General features: G+C 43.6%; 1 protein-coding gene across 1 annotated transcript in view; it reads left to right on the forward strand.

Annotated features, from left to right (window-relative positions):
* The window catches only part of cnksr2a (connector enhancer of kinase suppressor of Ras 2a), a 579374-nt gene that overhangs the window by 304098 nt on the left and 255948 nt on the right, over positions 1-19328 (forward strand). Inside the window, exon 8 of the mRNA XM_059968066.1 lies at positions 14760-14828. Coding sequence (XP_059824049.1) covers positions 14760-14828 — 69 coding nt within the window. The remainder of the gene's footprint in view (positions 1-14759; positions 14829-19328) is intronic.

A 19328-nucleotide genomic window follows, 5' to 3' on the forward strand; every position in this document is an offset into this window, starting at 1 on the left:
CACTTCACCTGCGAGTCAACTGGGGTGATATACTGTATCCCGTGCTCCCGATGTGGCCACTTATACATTGGGAAGACCTGCCGCAGACTGGGAGACCGTTTCGCCGAACACCGGCGCTCAGTCCTCCAGCAGTGGCGGGATCTCCCTGTGGCCACACACTTCAATTCCACAGACCACCCCCACTCCGACATGTCTGTCCATGGCCTCCTCAACCGTCAAGATGAGGCCGCACAAGGTCGATGGAGCAATACCTTATCTGCCGCCTAGGTAGCCTCCTTCCTGCCAGCATGAACATTCAACTGACAGACCTCCGTTGATACCCCTGCCCCCCCCCTTACCCCCATACCTATCTATTATTTCAGTCTGGTTCTCTTTCTCTTTTTTTCCCCCCTCACTATAATCTCCCCCCAGCCCTACCTTTCTTTCTCTTTTACTTTCCATAATTCTCCACCTTCCCCCTAGCACATTTCCCTCCAGCCTATCACTTCCCAGCTCTCTACTTCATCTCTTCCCCCCACTTCTTATTCCCTCTCCACCATCCCATGTTACTTCGCTCCTGATGAAGGGTTTCAGCCTGAAACGTCATCACTACTTCCTCCCATAGATGCTGTCTGGCCTGCTGAGTTTTCCAGCATTTTGTGTTTTTATTTCCAGTTATTGAATTCAGTTATGTTTTTATTGAATTTAAACTATAATGGCTTTCCCAGAGTGGCTTCCTCTACATTGGAGAGACCTGTTGTAAATTGGGGACCACTTACTTCATCAAGCACCTCAGCTCCATACACAAAAAGCAGAATTTCCCAGCGGTCAAAGTTTTAATCCCACTCCCATTCTTACATGTCAGTCCATGGCTTCCTCTTGTGCCAGGGTGAGGCCACTCTCAAAGTGGAGGAGCATCACCTCATGTGTTGACTGGGTAGCCTCCAACCTGATGGCATGAATATCGATTTCTCCTTTTAGTTCAGCAGATTCCCTTCCCTCTTCTTCTATTTACCATTCTGGCCTCTTACCTCTTCTCGCCTGCCTATCACTTCCTCCTGGACCCTCTCCTCCTTCCCTTTCTGCTATGATCCACTCTCCTGTCCTATCTGAATCCTTCCTCTCTAGCCCTTTATCTTTCTACCCACCTAGCTTTATCTGTCACCTTCTAGTTATCCTCCCCCTCATCCTTTTATTCTGGTATCTTCCCTTTTCCAGTCCTGAAGAAGAGTCTTAGCCTGCCTTGCTGAGTTTCTTCAGCATTTTGTGTGTGTTGCTTGGGATTTCCAGCATCTGCAGACCTTCTCCTGGATATAATGACTTTTCCCACCTAATCTGCTCTTTACCAGGTTTTGCTGGTTGTACTCATGAAGTTTTTTGGCATGCTTGCCTTCATCACCAAGGTATTGGATGTGGGATATCAGGTTACAACTGTACAGGTTGCTGGTGTGACAACAGCTGGAGACCTCTGTGCAGTTCGGGTTCCCAGCAACAGGAAGGATGTCATTGAGCTGGACAGAGTACAGAAAAGAATCCCCTGGATGTTAATCAGACTAGAAAGATGAGATATAAAGAGAGGCTGGATATCTTATCACTTTTTCCCCTGGAGTATAGGAGGTTTGAGCTTCATAGAGAGGTGCAAATACGTTGAATGGTCAATGCCTTTTTCTCAGGGAAGAGAGTTTAAAACTAGATGACAGGTTTAAAGCAAGTGGGGAAAGATTTAAACGTGAGTAAACTTTTCCACACAGACGGTGGTTGGTATATGGGATGTTTTACCAGAGGATGCTGTAAAGGGAGGAACAAATATGATGTTTAAAAGACATTTATGGATAGAACATGCTTAGGAGGATATGAGGCAATTAGGACCAGAATGGATAGGCATCTCACTCAGCATGGATGAGTTGGGCCAAAGGACCTACTTCTGTGTGGTACAATTCTGATGACTCTGTGACAATATTTGCAGCTGTTCTGGCATCAATCATATTCAAGGAATCTGAGTCAACAGCACCCATAGAATCTTTCAAAATGGGAATTAAGCAACATTTGAAGTGTTTGCACAAAGGCATAGCATAGGATCGAAAATGTCAAATAAGTTGTAAAATTCTAGAATGACTGTAAGAAAGCAATTTGCCAACTCTGTGAATTTGCATAAATTACACTGACAGGGATGGGATTAAGCTTCTTTAGCATAAAATTGGCTATATGCATGAGGATTGTCTCACCTTTGACCTCAAGTTTTTCTACATAAACCACAACGTTTCAGCGTCCAGTCAAAATGTTATTCTTGTATTAATTACCACCTGTGATACAGAAGGTAATTTAGCCAATTGTGTCTCTGCCAAATCTCAGAGCAAACCTATCAATCACGTTCCCCCATTTATTTCCCCATAACCTACTCTTGGTCACATTTTCCCATTAACGTCCTGCTGATATTCACTGCCGACCATACTTGGAGCAACTTAGTTCGAGTTGAAGTTCAGTTTATTGTCATTCCACTGTACACAGATACATCACCAAATGACACAGTATTCTTCTGAAACCAAGGTGAACAACACAGTTCATATAAGTCACACACACACACACACACAACACATAAAGTTAAGTTAACAAATAATGTACATTTACGACATAAGTTAAGAATTAAACAGTATAACACTACAGGCATTTCATACGTATGAGACCTGGATCGTGGGAGGGAGTTCTGTAGTCTTACAGCCGGGGGGAAAAAGTTGTTTCCCATCCTAATAGTTCTTCCCAGTTGAATGTTCGGAAGCTGAAAGGTCTGAAGGTAGATAAGCCACCTGGACCAGATGGACTGCACCCCAGGGTTCTGAACGTAGTAGCTGAGGAGACTGTGGAGGCTTTAGTAATGAGCTTTCAAGAATCACTAGATTCTGGAATGGTTCCAAATTGCAAATATCATTCTACTGTTTAAGAATGGAGGGAGGCAGAAGAAAGGAAATTATAGGCCAGTTAGCCCGACTTCAGGGGTTGGGAAGATGTTGGAGTGCATTATTAGGCATGAGGTTTTGGGGTACTTGGAGGCACATGATAAAATAGGTCAAAGTCAGCATGGTTTCTTTAAGGAGAAGTCTTGCCTGACTGTTGGAATTCTTTGAGAAAATAACAGTTAGGATAGAAGATAGAATAATACAGCACAATACAGGCCTTTCGACCCACAAAGTTGTGCCGACCCTTAGACTCTGCCTCCCATATAACCCCCCACCTTAAATTCCTCCATGTACCTGTCTAGTAGTCTCTTAAATCTCACTAGTGTATCTGCCTCCACCACTGTCTCAGGCAGTGCATTCCATGCACCAACCACTCTGAGTAAAAAAACCTTCCTCTAATATCCCCCTTGAAATTCCCTCCCCTTACCTTAAAGCCATGTCCTCTTGTATTGAGCAGTGGTGCCCTGGGGAAGAGGCGCTGGCTGTCCACTCTGTCTATTTCTCTTAGTAATAAGTTAGACAAAGGTGAGTCAGTGGATGTTGTTTACTTGGATTTTCAGAAGGCCTTTGACAAAGTGCCACACACGAGGCTGCTTAACAAAATAAGAGCCCATGCATGGTCTTATAGGAAAGATTCTAGCATGGAAAGTAGGTTGTCTGACTGGCAGGAGGCAAAGTGTGTGAATGAAGGGGGCTATTTCTGGTTGGCTAGTGGTGTTCTACAGGAGTTGGTGTTGGTCTTCTCCTTTTCACATTTCACCTTAGTTATCTGAGTGAAGGAATTGATGGCTTTGTGGCCAGGTTTGCAGAGGATACAACAAAGGGTGGGTGGGGGGGGGGGCAAGCAGAGGCTCTACAGAATGACTTGGACAGATTATGAGAATGGGCAAAGAAATGGCAGATGGAATATAGTGTCAGGGGTTGTATGGCCAGGCACTTGGTTATAAGGAATAAAGGCATAGTCTACTTACTAAACGGGCAGAAAATTAAAATATCAGAGATGCAAAGGGTTTTGGAGTCCTTGTGCAAGGTTCGCTAAAGGATAACTTGTAGGTTGGGTCAGTGGTAAAGAGGCAAATGCAATGTTAGCATTCATTTTGAGAGGACTAGTATATTAGACCAAGGATGTAATGCTGGAGCTTTATACAGTATTAGTCAGATTGCATTTGGACTACTGCGAGCAGTTTTAGGCCCCTTATCTTAGAAAAGGTATACTAGCATTGGAGACATCCAGGAGGTTCATGAGAATGACTTGGGAAATGAAAGGGTTAATGTCCTGTCGAAGGGTTTTGGCCCGAAACATCGACTGTTCTCTTTTCCTAGATGCTGCCTGGCCTGCTGAGTTCCTCCAGCATTTTGTGTGTGTTGCTCAGATTTACAGCATCTGCAGGTTTTCTCTTGTATATGAGCAGCTTGATGGCTTTGGGCTTGTAATCACTGGGATTTAGAATATGAGGGGGCGGGGGGGTGGTCTCATTGAACCTATCAAATATTGAACTGCCAGGCATACCAACACATACAAGAGAGAACTCGGCACCTATGTAGCTTTAGTGGGCAGTTTGGACTCACAGTCAGCCAGAGAAAGGCTGAGACCATGACCCTCAGTGCGGAGTCTCCTCCTCCCATCAAAGCACATGGCATTGACTTACTCAACATTGGCAGATTCATCTCCCTGGACAGCATCATTCGGCAAGACGGTGGGACCAAGGATGACATTCAGTGACGACTCAACAGAACTGGAAACGTCTTCAGATCATTGAGCAACATGTGGGGATCAACCAAGGTGAAGCTGTACCAGAGCTGTGTTCTGTCCATACTCTCATACTGGTGAGAATGCTGGTCCATGACAGAAAACAACCTTGCCAAGCTGTTGTCATTCCACACCATGAGCCTCCAGCAGTTCCACTCATAAATTCTGGCCAAGAAACATCTCCATCCATGTGCTACTCCTTCAGTGTCACCAAGGGGACATGGCCACCATCATCATGAGGAAACGTTGGAGATGGATGAAACACACGATGAGAAGAGAGGCCAACTCCATCATCAGGAGAGCACTTCACTGGACCCTGAAGGGCAGAGGAAATGGGGGAAACCAAAAGCAACTTGGTGCCGTCCAGTAGAGGCAGTAAAGAGGACGCTGAACCATACGTGGAACACAATAGAGAAGATGGCCAAGGACAGACAGAGATGGAGGACTTTCATTGCTGCCCTAAATGCTAGTGCGAGATAGAGTAGATGTTTCCTGTCATGAGTTGGTCTAGTACCAGAGGGCACAGCCTCAGAGGAGAAGGCTGACCATGTAGAACAGAGATACGGAGGATTTTCTTTAGCCAGTGGGTAGTGAATCTGTGAAATTCATTGCCACAGAATGCTGTGGAGGCCAAGTCACTGGGTATGTTTAAAGCGGAGGTTCATAGGTTCCTGATTAACCAGGGCATCAGGCGTTACGAGGAGATAATGATGGCATAGTGGAGCAGACTCAATGGACCAAATAACCTAAATCTACTCCCATATGTTATGGTATAATGCAACATTATCTCCTGCCTGATGGTAGGGGGTCAAAGAGATTTTCCAGGTGGGTTAGGAGGAAGTGGAGTGCAGAGGCTATGCCATCATCAGCGAACCCATTTGAGCAGTAAGCGAAATAGAATGGGTCTAATGTAGCAGGAAAATGGGATTTAATGTGATCCATAACAGTCATTCAAAGCACTTTGTTATTGTTGAGATCAATGCCACTGGAGCGTAGTCATTGAAGCAGGTTACTGTTGCCCTCTTGGGCAATGGGATGATGGAGGCTGCCTTGAAGCCTGGGGGGGACATTGGACTGTCCTGGAGAGATGCTCAAGACGTCTGTTCGAACCTCTGTTAACTGTGCCGCACACTCTCTCAGCACCAGACCGGGTGTGTTATCGGGCTGTGCAGCTTTATGTGGTTTAGCACTGGCTGGGGTCTTGCTGCGGCCAGACTGAATGCCTGCTTCTCAGGGTGGGGAGAGATGTGGGGGGGGGGGGGTCCTTCTTTGCTGGCACATCATTCTATGTATCAAATTGACGTAAAAGACATTCAGCCTATCAAGAAGAAAGGCAAAGTAGTCATTGATGTGCAGGGTGGACTTGTGGTCTATCATGGTTTGGATGCCCTTCCGCATGTGTTTCATGTCTCTGCCATCACAGAAATGGCTGTATATTCTCTGTGAGTAATCCTGCTTTGCCATCCTGATGGTACAGGAAAGCCAAATTAACTTGGGAATCTGAGTGAGCTTGGAATGTGAGGAAAAAAGATTCAAACACCGGGGGGAGACCTCTGCAGTCACAGGGTCAACATACAGCAGACACCACTGGGGGCCGTGTGCTAACCTGGGCCTCAGGAGCTGTGAGACAGCTGCACTCTGCAGCTCCACTGCTGAACTTGCTTTTATACAGAGGTTTAACATAGCAAACTGACCAAAGGCGCTTTGTGTTATCTAACAAAATTTGACACAACATCATGAAAGGGCAAATACCAAATGTTTGGTCAAAGGAGTAGGTTGAAAAGTATCTTTTGTAATTTGTCTGAGAATGGCTCAGCAATTTAACAGAGAAGCGCAGTTTTCATGTCAAGGTCTGATTATTGTTAACTAGTGCAACAGAAACATCTACACTTGTCCAGCTTTTTTAAAGCAATGCTGAAACATATCAGCTGAATGCATACAGTATGCAAAACATTGCAGGAGCCAAGATGTATTTACCTCATTGACAAAGAGTGTGTTGTGAGTAGAGAAATTGGAACCTACTATATCTTCGGCACCTCCGTTGATGCAGGCGGAAGTGAACTGCCTGGCCAGATTATCTGGTCTCAATCCTTGCTATTTGTGTTTTGAGGTTTTATTTGCACATGCTAGGACCATACTGTGCAGTGGAGTTGGTGCAAAGCCAAAATCAGAATCAAAATCAGCTTTATTGATATATACAGTAATGCAAAAAGAGAGCAAAAAATGAGGTAGTTTATTGTCCATTCAGAAATCTGATGGCAGAGGGGAAGACGCTGTTCCTGAAACATTTGAGTCTGTGTCTTCCGGATCTGGTGCCACCTCCTCGATGGTAGCTATGAGAAGATGGCATGTCTTGCGTGATGAGGATCCATAATGATGGATGTCACCTTCTTGAGACGGTGCATTTGAAGGTGCCCTCGATGCTGGGGAGGCTAGTGCCCGTGACAGAGCTGGCTGATTTTTCAACTTTCTGCAGCTTTTTCCAGTCTGGTGCAGTGGCCCCTCCATACCAGATGGTGATACTACCAGTTAGAATGCTCTCCATGGTGCACCTGTAGAAATTTGCAAGGGTCTTTGATGATATAACAAGCCTCCTCAAACTTTAATGAAATGTAGCCACCTCTTTGTAACTGCATCAATATGTTGGGCTCAGGATAGATTTTCAGAGATGTTGACATCCAGGAACTTGAAACTGCTCACCCTTTCCACTTCTGATCCTGCAGTGAGGACTGGTGTGTGTTCCTTTGACTTCCCCTTCCTGAAGTCCACAATCAATTCCTTGCCGTTACTGATGTTGAGTGTAAGGTTCCTGTTGTGATACCACTGAACCAGCTGATCCACTTCACACCTGCACACCTCCTCATCACCATCTAAATTCTGCCAACAATAGTTTTGTCATCAGCAAATTTATAGTTAGTATTTCAGCATAGCCACATAGTTGTGGTTGTAGAGAGAGGAGAACAAAGGACTAAGCATGGATCCTTGAGGTGCACCAGTGCTGGCTTTCAGCAAGGAGGAGATGTTGCTTCCAATCTGCACTGACTTTGGTCCCCTGATGAGGAAGTCAAGGATCCAGTTGCAGAGGGAGGTACAGAGGTCCAAGTTTTAGAGCTTGTTGATTAGAACTGAGGGTATGATTGTGTTGAACACTGGGCTGTAATCAATAAACAGCAGCCTGGTAAACACAAAGTACACTGCAGATGCTGTGGTCAAATCAACACGTACAATCACGCTGGAGGAACTCAGCAGGCCAGGCAGCATCCATAGAAACGAGCAGTCAACGTTTTGGGCCTAGACCCTTCGTCAGGACTGAAGAAGGAGGGGGCAGGGGCCTTATAAAGAAGGTGGGGGGAGGGTGGAAGGTGCCAGGTGAAAAACCAATCAGAGGAAAGATCAAGGGGTGGGGGAGGGGAAGCAGGGAGGGGATAGGCAGTAAAGGTGAAGAAGGAATGTAAGGAGAAAGCACTATTGGTAGTAGAAGAAGGCAGAATCATGAGGGAGGTGATAGGCAGCTGGAAGAGGAGGCAGAGCGAAAGTGGGATGGGGAAGGGAGAGGGAGGGAATTACCGGAAGTTGGAGAATTCGATGTTCATACCAAGGACTCGACGTAGATGGGGGGGACCGCTTCATCGAGCACCTCTGCTCCATCTGCCACAACAGACAGGATCTCCCGGTTGCCACCCACTTCAACTCTGCTTCACTTTCCCATTTTGCTATGTCCCTACATGACCTCCTCTATTGCCATGATGAGGCCAAACTCAGGTTGGAGGAGTAACAACTCATATACCGTCTGGGTAGTCTGCAGCCCCTTGGCATGAAAATCGAATTCTCCAACTTCCAATAATTCCCTCCCTCTCCCTTCCCACATCCCACTTTCACTCTGCCTCCTCTTCCAGCTGCCTATCACCTCCCTCCTGATTCTGCCTTCTTCTACCTCCATAGTGCTTTCCCCCTTACATTTCCTCTTCACCTTTCCTGCCTATCCCCTCCCTGCTTCCCCTCCCCCACCCCTTGATCTTTCCCCTGATTGGTTTTTCACCTGGCACCTTCCCCACTCCCCCCACCTTCTTTATACGGCCCCTGCCCCCTCCTTCTTCCGTCCTCACGAAGGGTCTCGACCCAAAACATTGACTGCTCGTTTCCACGGATGCTGCCCGGCCTGCTGAGTTTCTCCAGCCTGGTAAACAGCATTCAGGTGATCCAATGCCAAGTGAGATTGCATCTGTTGTAGACCCATTGTGGTGACACGCAAACCACAGTGGATCCAGGTCCTCGATTATGCAGCTGTTGATTCTGGCCACAATCAAACTTACAAAGCATTTCATCACAGTAGCTATGAGTGCAACTGGGTGATAATCATGGAGGCTGCTAACCCTGCTCTTCTTGGGCACTGTATGATTGTCGCCCTTTTGAAGCAGTTGAGAACTTCCAACTGTGGCAGTTGTGTACTTGAACACTCCCGCCAGTTGGTTGGTTTTCAATGTACTACCAGGTACACCATCAAGGCCCGGCACCTTGCAATGGTTTACCCTCTTGAAGGATGTTCTGACGCTGTCCTCCAAGACAGAGATCGCAGGGATTCTCCCAGGCTTAGTTTTATTCTCCCTTTCAAACCATGGAGAAAAGGTGGGAGTGAAGCATCACAGCTTTGTTTCACCTTGTAAGGAAGGTAATGGCTTGCAAACCCTGTCAGAGTTGATGTGTATCTGATTCTGTCTCTAACTTCCATTGGAATTGCTTTTTCACACTTCAGATCAGCTTCTGTAGGTCATACCTGGACTTATTTATAGATCTGGATCGCTGGTCTTGAATGCCACAGATCTAGCCCTCAGCAGACAACGAATCTCCTGGTTCTTCCACAGCTTTTTGTTTGGGTATGTCCAGCATGTTCTCAAAGGCAGACATTCATCCACTCAGATGTGAATGAAGTCACTGACAACTGTGGTTTATTCATTCAGACTCAAAGATGAATCCCTAAATATTGTCCAGTCCACTGACTCAAAGTAGTTAAAACAGCTTGGCAATTGAAAGAAAGCTGTTGCAGATTTGTTCAGAAACATAGAAGAAGAAGTGTCTACATAAACCAGTGGTTATCACACATTCTATGGTAAGTGTCAAATAGAATTATCTATTACATCCTATGTCCCCCCCCAAACACACAAGCGGGTGGTCCACTTATGAAATGAGATGCTCAGGGAATTGGCTGAAGCAGTTAGATCAGCGACATATAAAAGGCGTTTTGACAGCTACACGAGGTTCAGTATGGGCCAAATGTCAGCAAATGGGACAAGCTTAGATGTGCGTCTTGGATGGCATTGAACTGTTGGACCATGCGGCCCTTTTTCAAAGCTGTATGACTGAAGTGCAACCAAGCCAAATCATTCTGTTGATCTGCACGATGAATGTACAGTACTACAGTGATGGATCTGTTCTTCACTCAAGCTACTCCTTCTCTGGGCGACACGGAAAAGCCACACCCTCATTGCCATAAATTGAAACAGCAGCCAGTACAATTTGCAGAATTGGTCCTAAGTGTACCTCAGAATGAGTGACCAAGCAGTGATCTGGAATGAAGAGTGCCTTAGGACCCATTTGGTGCAGATAAATTGTCCAGTTCTTTCACCAAATGTAACGCACACAACCATGCTCACTGTAATGGAAGACAAAGTAATATATGAAAATGCTGGGAATACTCATCAAATCAAATTAGAAGGTGGACAAGACAGGTTGAGGGATCGTTGTACTCTGATCTATAGTACATCCTTGCACGTGGCAATTGTCACAGAAGTACGGTTGGCTTGCTTACCCTTAACCAATGGCCATTTCAAAGCATCTCAGTTTTGCAAAGCTCGGAAAATGCCAATTAAGAGTTATTCCAAAACCTGATGGATGTCACTTATCCCACATTGAGACTATTTGGCCGTATGTGGGGTTTTATTCTAGCAGCTACAAGCCTGGAGATCCCCAGGGCTACTGTTCAGCAATCAGATCTGCGATAGAGGGGTTGTAACTATGATCAAAGTCACCGGAGAGACACTGAAACTGTGGATATGATGGATATGTGAATAAAGATGAAGTCTTTATTCATTATGGTAGTCACACAAACTCAAAAGTACATCACATTTTTATACTTTGAAGATCAAAGGTAACAGAAGGTGATTCAGCCCATTTTATTAGTTACAACGACGATGTTTACTTCAGTACTTTGGGTTGAGAAGTTGTTTCTTTGAGGTACATAGTTACAGTGGAAGCACACTGTTATTGATAAGACACCCCTGAAAGTTCAATGCCTCCGCTGTGAGAAACTAATTAACAAAGATATTCTTAAAATATCTGAGGTCAGAAAGCAGGCTAAATCTATAGCTGCTTAATTTGATATAGGCCAATTAACACAGTCCCATTGTCGTAAAGTTTGGCTGAAGCATATACAAATATCTTACGGTCACTGCAAAGATGTGTTTTTAATTTCAATCGAAATGCAGTTTACAATATGCGTTATGAAATGAGGACTAGTTTTCATTTGAATTAATATCTGATATATTCACATAACTCTAGCAAACTCGCTAACAAGCATCCAGAGGGCCAACAAGTTAAAGTTCTGAATTAGCCTGTTAGTTACTGGTGAGGCTTTGACATTAACTTGAGGGCAGTGGTGACCTTCATCATCCCTATCCCTGTGGGTATCTGTGAACCAGGTGCAACAGCACAATTCTCTGCTCCTCTCTGTGGTAAGGTAGCTGAAATTGCTGCAGTGCAGTCTGTATATATCTGCTTTATCGCTTGTACTCCCTAGGCAACTTCCACTGCAATTTGTCTGCAGCTGGTTATAATAGTGTACTCACATGTTGAAAAAAAAATCTAATTCACATGTGCCACTATAATGCTGATTCTTGACTCACTGGTGAATGATGTGACCTGGTACAATGTGTTTACATTTCAGTTCGTAATGCAGATGTGGGGTACTTCTTAGTGCAAACAGCTAATAGCCTAAGGCAAAGGCTCCCAACCTTGCCATTAACTGTGCTCTCTTCTTGATCTGCTGACTGCCGCCAACACGTTTTAAAGATTAGTTTTACTTGTCACATGTACATCAAGACATACAATGAAATGCGTTGTTTGCTTCAATGTTCCTAGCACAGCTCACAGGTGTCGACAGGCTTCCGATGGCAATATAGAATACCCACAACTTAGTAATACTTACTAGCCTGTATGACTTTTGGGATGTGGGAGGAAACTGGAGCACCTGGAGGAAATCCATGTGGCCAAGGAGAGAATGTACAAATTCCTTACACGGTTGTGGTGAACTATGTGCCTGTCGGGACACGCCCCTGCTGACTGCTCCTGTGGCTCCTCCCACAGGCCCCTGTATAAAGGAGACCTGCAGCCTGAAGCTCGGCCTCAGTCTCCAAGACCTTGTATGATAGACACTCACTCCTGGTTCCTTCTTCCAGTCAATAAAAGCCGATATCTCGCCTACGTCTCAGTGTGAGTTATTGATGGTGCATCAACGGTGTAGCGGGAATTGGACTATTGGACTCCACTCTCCAGGGCTGTAAAGCATTATGCTAACTGTTATATTATCTTGCTGCCCACATATACCGTACATTAACAACTTGTATAACTTTGTAAAATTCAACATTGTTAAATAAAACTGCACCAATTATTTTCTGCTAACTTGTGCCTTACCCTATCTATTCAATCTGCATCTTTCCACCAACTTAACAGTTACAGAGTTCCTCTTGTTTTTACTTCCCCCCCCTTGTGCCTCCACATCCTACACATTATCCTTCACAACTTCAGCCATTTCCAAAAGGATTTAGCCATCAAACATATCTTTACCTCCATGATTCCCTTCTCCATTCATCCCTCCCTATTAATCTCCCTCCTGGCATTTATCCCTGCAAGCGGCCAAATGCTCCATCTGCTCATTCGCCTCCTCACTCACCTCCATTCAGGGCCCCAAACAGGTGAGGCAACACTTCACCTGTGAATCTGCTGGGTTGTCTATTGTTTCCAGTGCTCTCGATGTGGCCTCCTCAACATGGGTGAGACCCATTGTAAACTGGGGGACCACTTCGTCGAGCACCTCCACTCTGTCCACCAAAAGCGGAACTTCCTCGAATCCAAACATTTTAATTCCAATTCCAATTCCCATTCCTGTTCCAACATGGAGGACCCGGCTCCTCTTGTGCCATGATGAGGTCACCTTCAGGGTGGAGGAGCAACTCCTTATACTCTGTCTGAGTAGCCTCCAACCTGATGGAATGAATAACTGTTTCCCTTTCTGGTATATAAAAAAAATTGTCTCTCCCCACTCCTTCCCTTCTTCTGTTCCCCACTCTGGCCTCGCACTTATTCTCACATGCGTTTTACCTCTCCCTGGGTCCCCTCCTCCTTCCCTTTCTCCTATGCTCTACTCTCCTCTACTATCAGATTCATTCCTTTCCAATCCTTGACCTTTCCCACCCACCTGGCTTCACCTATCACTTTCCAGCTTCCCCTCCCCCCCCCCACCTTCTTATTCTGGCATTTCCCCCTTCCTTTCCAGTCCTGAAGATCGTCTCAGTCCAAAATGTCAACTGTTTGTTTTCTTCCATGGATGCTGCCTGACCTGCTGAGTTCCTCCAGCATTTTGTATGTGTTGCTTTGGATCTCCAGCATCTGCAGACTTCCTCATGCTTACCTTCTCAATGTTCTAACTTTATAAGTACGGAGCAAATAGCTCTAGTACAACTTTAAATTGCAGACAAGCATCAAGGATAAGGTCAGGAACAATGTACATAATTTACTTGCTGGCTGAGGAAGAATCCATAATGATTTGCAGAGAAATGGTTTTGCAGGGAGCTTGACACCTCCGGTCTTGGCGAAGGGTCTCGACTGTCTACTCTTTTCCATAGATGGTGCCTGGCCTGCTGAGTTCCTCCAGCATTTTGTGCATATTACTTTGATTTCCAGCATCTGCGGGTTTTCTCTTGTCTGAAAACTCCAGCTCCAATTTGCTATACATGTGAAACTGTATCACAGGCAGCCTCCTTTTAGCTGACAGGGAAGCACCCATCTGCTCCAACATCACCCAGCAGCACAGAAGATGTAGAGGAACTGGGCTGTACATTCCAAATTGAGAAGCCATGATATAATTAAAACATTGTTGTGTGCCTATGTTAAATACCTAAGGCCTTATTTAAAAAGGAAAACAAAATTGACAGTCCTACACTTACTCCCATATACTTCTCAGTACATACCCTTGATCTCTGTATTCTACAGTTCTGAAATTCTTGTATAAAGGAAGCCCCCCTCAAGTTTAAGCAGAAGCTGTCTATTGATTCTTAGTGTATTTAATTGAGAATCCTAATCTCAGACATCAGAAGAGGTACAGATCTTGTATTGCTTACACTGTACTTGGAAAAACCATTGGTTATAGATTACCTTTCCAATAATTCAACATTTAGTTGTGTTGTGTTTTACTCCAGTAAAGAGGTTTAAGTCATGCATTTGGTTTTTGTTTTGAACTTGGCATCGGGTTAAGCCATGTTGCAAAGAAATATTAGCAGTTTTTATTTTGGAGCTTTACCTGGCACACAGGTGATGTCACTTAAGGATATAACCTTTCTGAAAATATGTCTGTCTCCTTCCAAATATTTCTGTGTGTGAATGTACGAACTCTTTGTTGCTGTGGTTGCATTGGTAATACTGTACATTTGAATTACCTTCTGGTATCTTGTGCAGTGTATGTGTTTAAATTGGATAGATCAACTGATCAAATAATATTTGATAGCGTCTTCCTTACAAAATGGGCATGTTGTGATTCAGAATATTGTCCTCACTTCTGCCATGAAAAATTGACATTTAGAAATTAGTTAGGCATTAACTGTATTATTTGGTAAACATCAGTTCAGTAGACACAAAATGTAATAATCATCGATGTATATTATTTCCATTGTGATGCCTGTTAGTCATATGTTTATGTAAAATAAATAGGAGATGTAGAAAACGTAAGTAAATGTTGCAGATTTTAATGATGTTTTCTTCTGTGCATCTTCAACTGGGTTTCCTTTTTTTCTTTCTCCTTTTAAAAGTCTCCTGCGGATCGGTGCAAGAAAATCCACGCTGGAGATGAAGTGATTCAGGTCAATCATCAGACTGTGGTACGTGTCACAAAAGGGCTTGATGGGATTTATTTTGGAGGTAGGATTTGCTTTAACAGTTAAGAATAGTACCCAGCTTCTAACAATTGATTTTTGTTAAATTTAACATTCTTTGAAAGCTCTTGCTATTAATCAGTGGATAGCAAATGCCAGGTAATCTTTGTAAGTGGGAAGTGGTTCAGCAAGATATTCTTCTTTTATTGACCATTCGTCTCCTAGACGTATTAATGTAAACAGGAAGTGAATTTTGCCAATATCATTTTGTTCCAAACACATCTTTACCTCTTCCCACTCACCGCTTTCCACAGCAATCACTCCTTCCGTGATTCCATTGTCCATTCGTCCTGTTACTTACACCTGCAAGTTGCACAAGTGCCTATTCACCTCCTCCCTCACCTCCATTCAGGGGCCCAAACAGTCCTTCCAGGTGAGGCAGCACTTCGCTTGCGAATCTGTTGGAGTCATCTACTGTAATGGCCTCCTCTACCCTGATGAGACCTGACATAGATTGGAAGACTGCTTCGTTGGGTACCTTTGCTCTATCTTTAAAAAGCAGAATTTCCTGGGAGCCAACCATTTTAATTCCTATCAATCTTCCTGTTCTGACATTACACCATATGATACAGGAGCAGAAGTAGGCCATTTGGCCCATCGAGTCTGCTCCACCATTCAATCATGGGCTGATCCAATTCTTCCAGTTATCCCCACTCCCCTGACTTCTCCCCATACCCTTTGATGCCCTGGCTAATCGAGAACCTATCTATCTCAGCCTTAAATACACCCAATGACTTGGCCTCCACAGCTGCTCGTGGAACAGATTCCACAGATTTAACACCCTCTGATTGAAGTAATTTCTCCGCGTCTCTGTTCTAAGTGGACGGCCTTCAATCCTGAAGTCATGGTCAGTTCATAGCTTCCTCTTCTGTCACGATGAGGCCACTCTCAGGTTTGAGGAGCAACACCTCATATTCTGACTAGGTAGCCTCCAATCTGATGGCATGAAAATAGATTTCTTCAACTTCCTGTATTGTTTTTCTATCCCTCTCCCTTCCCTCTTCTTCCTTTCCTAACTCCAACCTCCCTCGTACCTCCTTTGCCTATCACCTCCCTCTGGTGCTGCTCCTCCACCCCTTTCTCTGTTGGTCCACTCTCCTGTCCTATTAGATTCTTTATTCTCCCCATCTTCAGCTTTTCCACCTATCACCTTCCAGCTTGTCTTCCTCCCTCTCACCCCACCTTCTTACCCTGGATCTTCCCCTTCCTTTCCAGTCCCAATGAAGTGCCGACCACTTGTTTATTTCCGTAGCTGCTGTCTGACTTCCTCCAGCATTTGTGTGCGTGTTGCTGTGGATTTCCCACATCTGCAGAATCTCTTGTGTTTATATTTTTTTCCAAGCAAGTCAAATACAAAAACAACCACGTTAATCTAAGCTAATAAAGGATTCTGACTTGAAGCAATATCTGTAATGTTGTTAAAAACACCTTGAAATTATATTAATTGATTGAAAAAGGACTGCTTCACTTTTTGAAATAGGCTATTTAGAAAAATAAGACAAACGAATTTTGAAATGTTTCTATCAAAGTTACGATGTCAGATTGGTTGTATTTGCCTACTTGGCTTAGTTTGTGGTTTGTTTCATTTATTTGAATATATTTTATAGAATTAACAGATGTGATCTTATTTAAGTTAAAGAAGTGCTCTGACGTAGATGAATCGGTCTGCATTGTAAAATCTTGCTTTGATTTCCTCTGTAAGCTGAAGTTCCAGTTGGATTTAGACGCAATGCTCAGTGGAGGCTTCAGAGTCAAGAACTGGTTATTGAATAAACTAATGATAAGCTGGAAGAATGGGAGTTATCAGGCTCATCAGAGATTATAATTTTCTTTAGTAAAGTAAATACTTATATTTATATATTTAAAAGGAAGAATGTTAGAGCATAAACACAGATTCTGCAGATGCTGGAAATCTTGAGCAGCACACACAAAATGGTGGAGGAACTCAGTAGGTCAATCAGCAGCTACAGAGGGAAATATGCAGTCAATGTTTCAGGCCGAAACCCTTCATGGGTCTTCATGAAGTGGCTCAGCCTGAAATGTTGACTGTTTATTTCCTTTCATAGATATGGCCTGACTTGCTGAGTTCCTCCAGCATTTTTTGTGTATTGCATAAGAGAATGGACAGGAAAACGGAATCAGCATTGATTGCAGCAATAAATGGAATCAGTATTGAAAGACTTGGTGCCAGCACAGATGAGAGATGAAATAGTCCCCCTCAATATTGTAATTTCTCTGCGTCCTTGGTTAGCTGGAGACTTCTGAACTTTAGAGTATATTGCCAGACCTTTCAGTGTATCAAGATATTTTCTAGTAAACTTTCCATTAAACTTTAATGGATGTTACTGAAGATGGGAGGGAAAATATGAAGAAGAAAGTTGTCTAGGCCATTATTATTCAGCATGACTATCAACATTTCTTCTCTCAATCACTTCAACATGATTACTTCAGTAGGCTGCAGAAATGGTCCTGTCAATGCTCATTTTTGCAATTTCCGTTCTTTGTGGAGTTCTTTGTGCTGGCAGCCCGCCAGCAGTTTTGAATGCAGCTTTACCCCTGGCCACATAGAATTAAATTACTCCTTTAATGAGAATTTGTGGGCTACTTGTTTTAACCTGTTGATGAAATTTCTGAAAAGTGATATGTTTCAAAGGCACTCCTTCCAGTGATCTTGTGAGTGGCTTGTTAATTCACACCTTCTGAAGAAAAGGATGAAACCCACAGTGAGGCCTTACATTTGCAAAATTTTACATTTACATTTCTTCTCACCTGATTATTTCTAATCTATTTGCAATGCCACCCTTGTACCAACAATTCTCCACCACCTCCTCCCCCCAGCATTGACTAAGAACCTAGGAAAGATGAACCACAATGCATTGCAACACATTCTAGCATTTTCCAGCAATGGTTCCCCTTCCTGTTGCAGACAAGCAATGCGGACCTTGAAATATTGACCTTGTATGATATTTCTCTGAATCGAACAATTATGTTTCTGAAATGGAGGTTAGGAGAAAATGCACTGTTCTCTCTACAGAGAGAAAATAACATTCTGTTCCTCCTGGGGGTGTGCATTCAGGAATGTGCTGGATGTTATAAAAGCAACAGACTTGTAAGAATATTATTGGTGAAGGATAATGATTGGGTTTTTGATAGGGAGGGAACGTGCAAATGCTTCACGAACATGCTTGAACGGAGTCTGATACTTATTATCTTAACACTTCATCATAATCCATCTGTTTATGAATTTTAAACCATTTTCATGCCTGTATAAGTTTTCCTGTTTTATCGAATACATCATAATCTGCACAAGTCAGCGGACTTTATGCATCAGAGTATCAATTGGCTTTAACTGAGTTTAATAGAAATCTTTTCCATTAAGCATATGTGGTTTTGTCCGCTATTTCACAAGCAGTGTTTTTCTGAACTCTCTAGTTTATTTATTGGTTGCTGGATTTTGTAAATTTTCAGTCATTGTGAATGCTCACACTTCATACTTTCTCCCTTGCTCTTGGTTCAAAAGTTGCCCATTTCTGCCCCTTCTGATCGCTCACAATACTTTCATACAGCTTAGTACAGCTGTGCTGGAAGGAACCAACATAATAATCATACTTCACTGCATTGCCTTTGCAAATATCCAATGCCAGGAAACTCATCTCCGGTTGCATGGGCTAATAGTTGTATTCTGCCTCCAACATTCGTTCTGCTGGCTCCACATGAGGAGCAGATAAGTTGGTGTTAGACTATACCCGATGGAAATGGTAACCTACTGAGCTGGGTCAACGACGGTGAAGTGAGAGGTGTGCTGCTAGAGTGGACCTGGTGGCCACTGATGTCATATACCAACTATATATAAACTGCTTGGTTTATGCTGGGTAGCCCCTAGTTATTTATCCCGGTAACATTTACGAATGGGATGAACCAGCATCAAAGCCTTTTGGAATTTGAGAAATCGTCAAGAAGTTTGCACAGCTCCATTAACTAAATGTAAGAGATAGTTAATCACAGACTCTGTGCATCTTCTTAAAGTGTGGTCAGCACTGGCTTCGTGCTCAGAGCGCCAATTAAATACCAGGTTCAGCTTGTCTATTTTGTTCAGTTTTTAATATGCAGATATTCCAGTTCCATCATGAGGGCCAATGGCAATGTTGGTTTCTGTCTTTACAACCTAGAAAGTCAGAATTTCCAAACCGAGTGTGTTGGAGACTTATAAAATGATATTCCATCCTCATTACTCTTCATTCAGGCCATCACAGAATTCTGTCTGTGAGCAGCTTGAATTACCGTCTCGTCCACGTGAGAATCAGAAGTGAGTTATCTGAAAGAGTAATTTGTTTTAATCTACTTGCCGAGTATATAAGACTCCCTTAATGACAAGCATCATGAATCAGCAACAGGAAGATTTTAGCAGCTTTAGTAAATGTGTGATAATAAAGGCAGAATATGTTT

This window comes from Hypanus sabinus, chromosome 4 (genome assembly GCF_030144855.1).
Source record: "Hypanus sabinus isolate sHypSab1 chromosome 4, sHypSab1.hap1, whole genome shotgun sequence".
Lineage (NCBI taxonomy): Eukaryota > Metazoa > Chordata > Chondrichthyes > Myliobatiformes > Dasyatidae > Hypanus > Hypanus sabinus.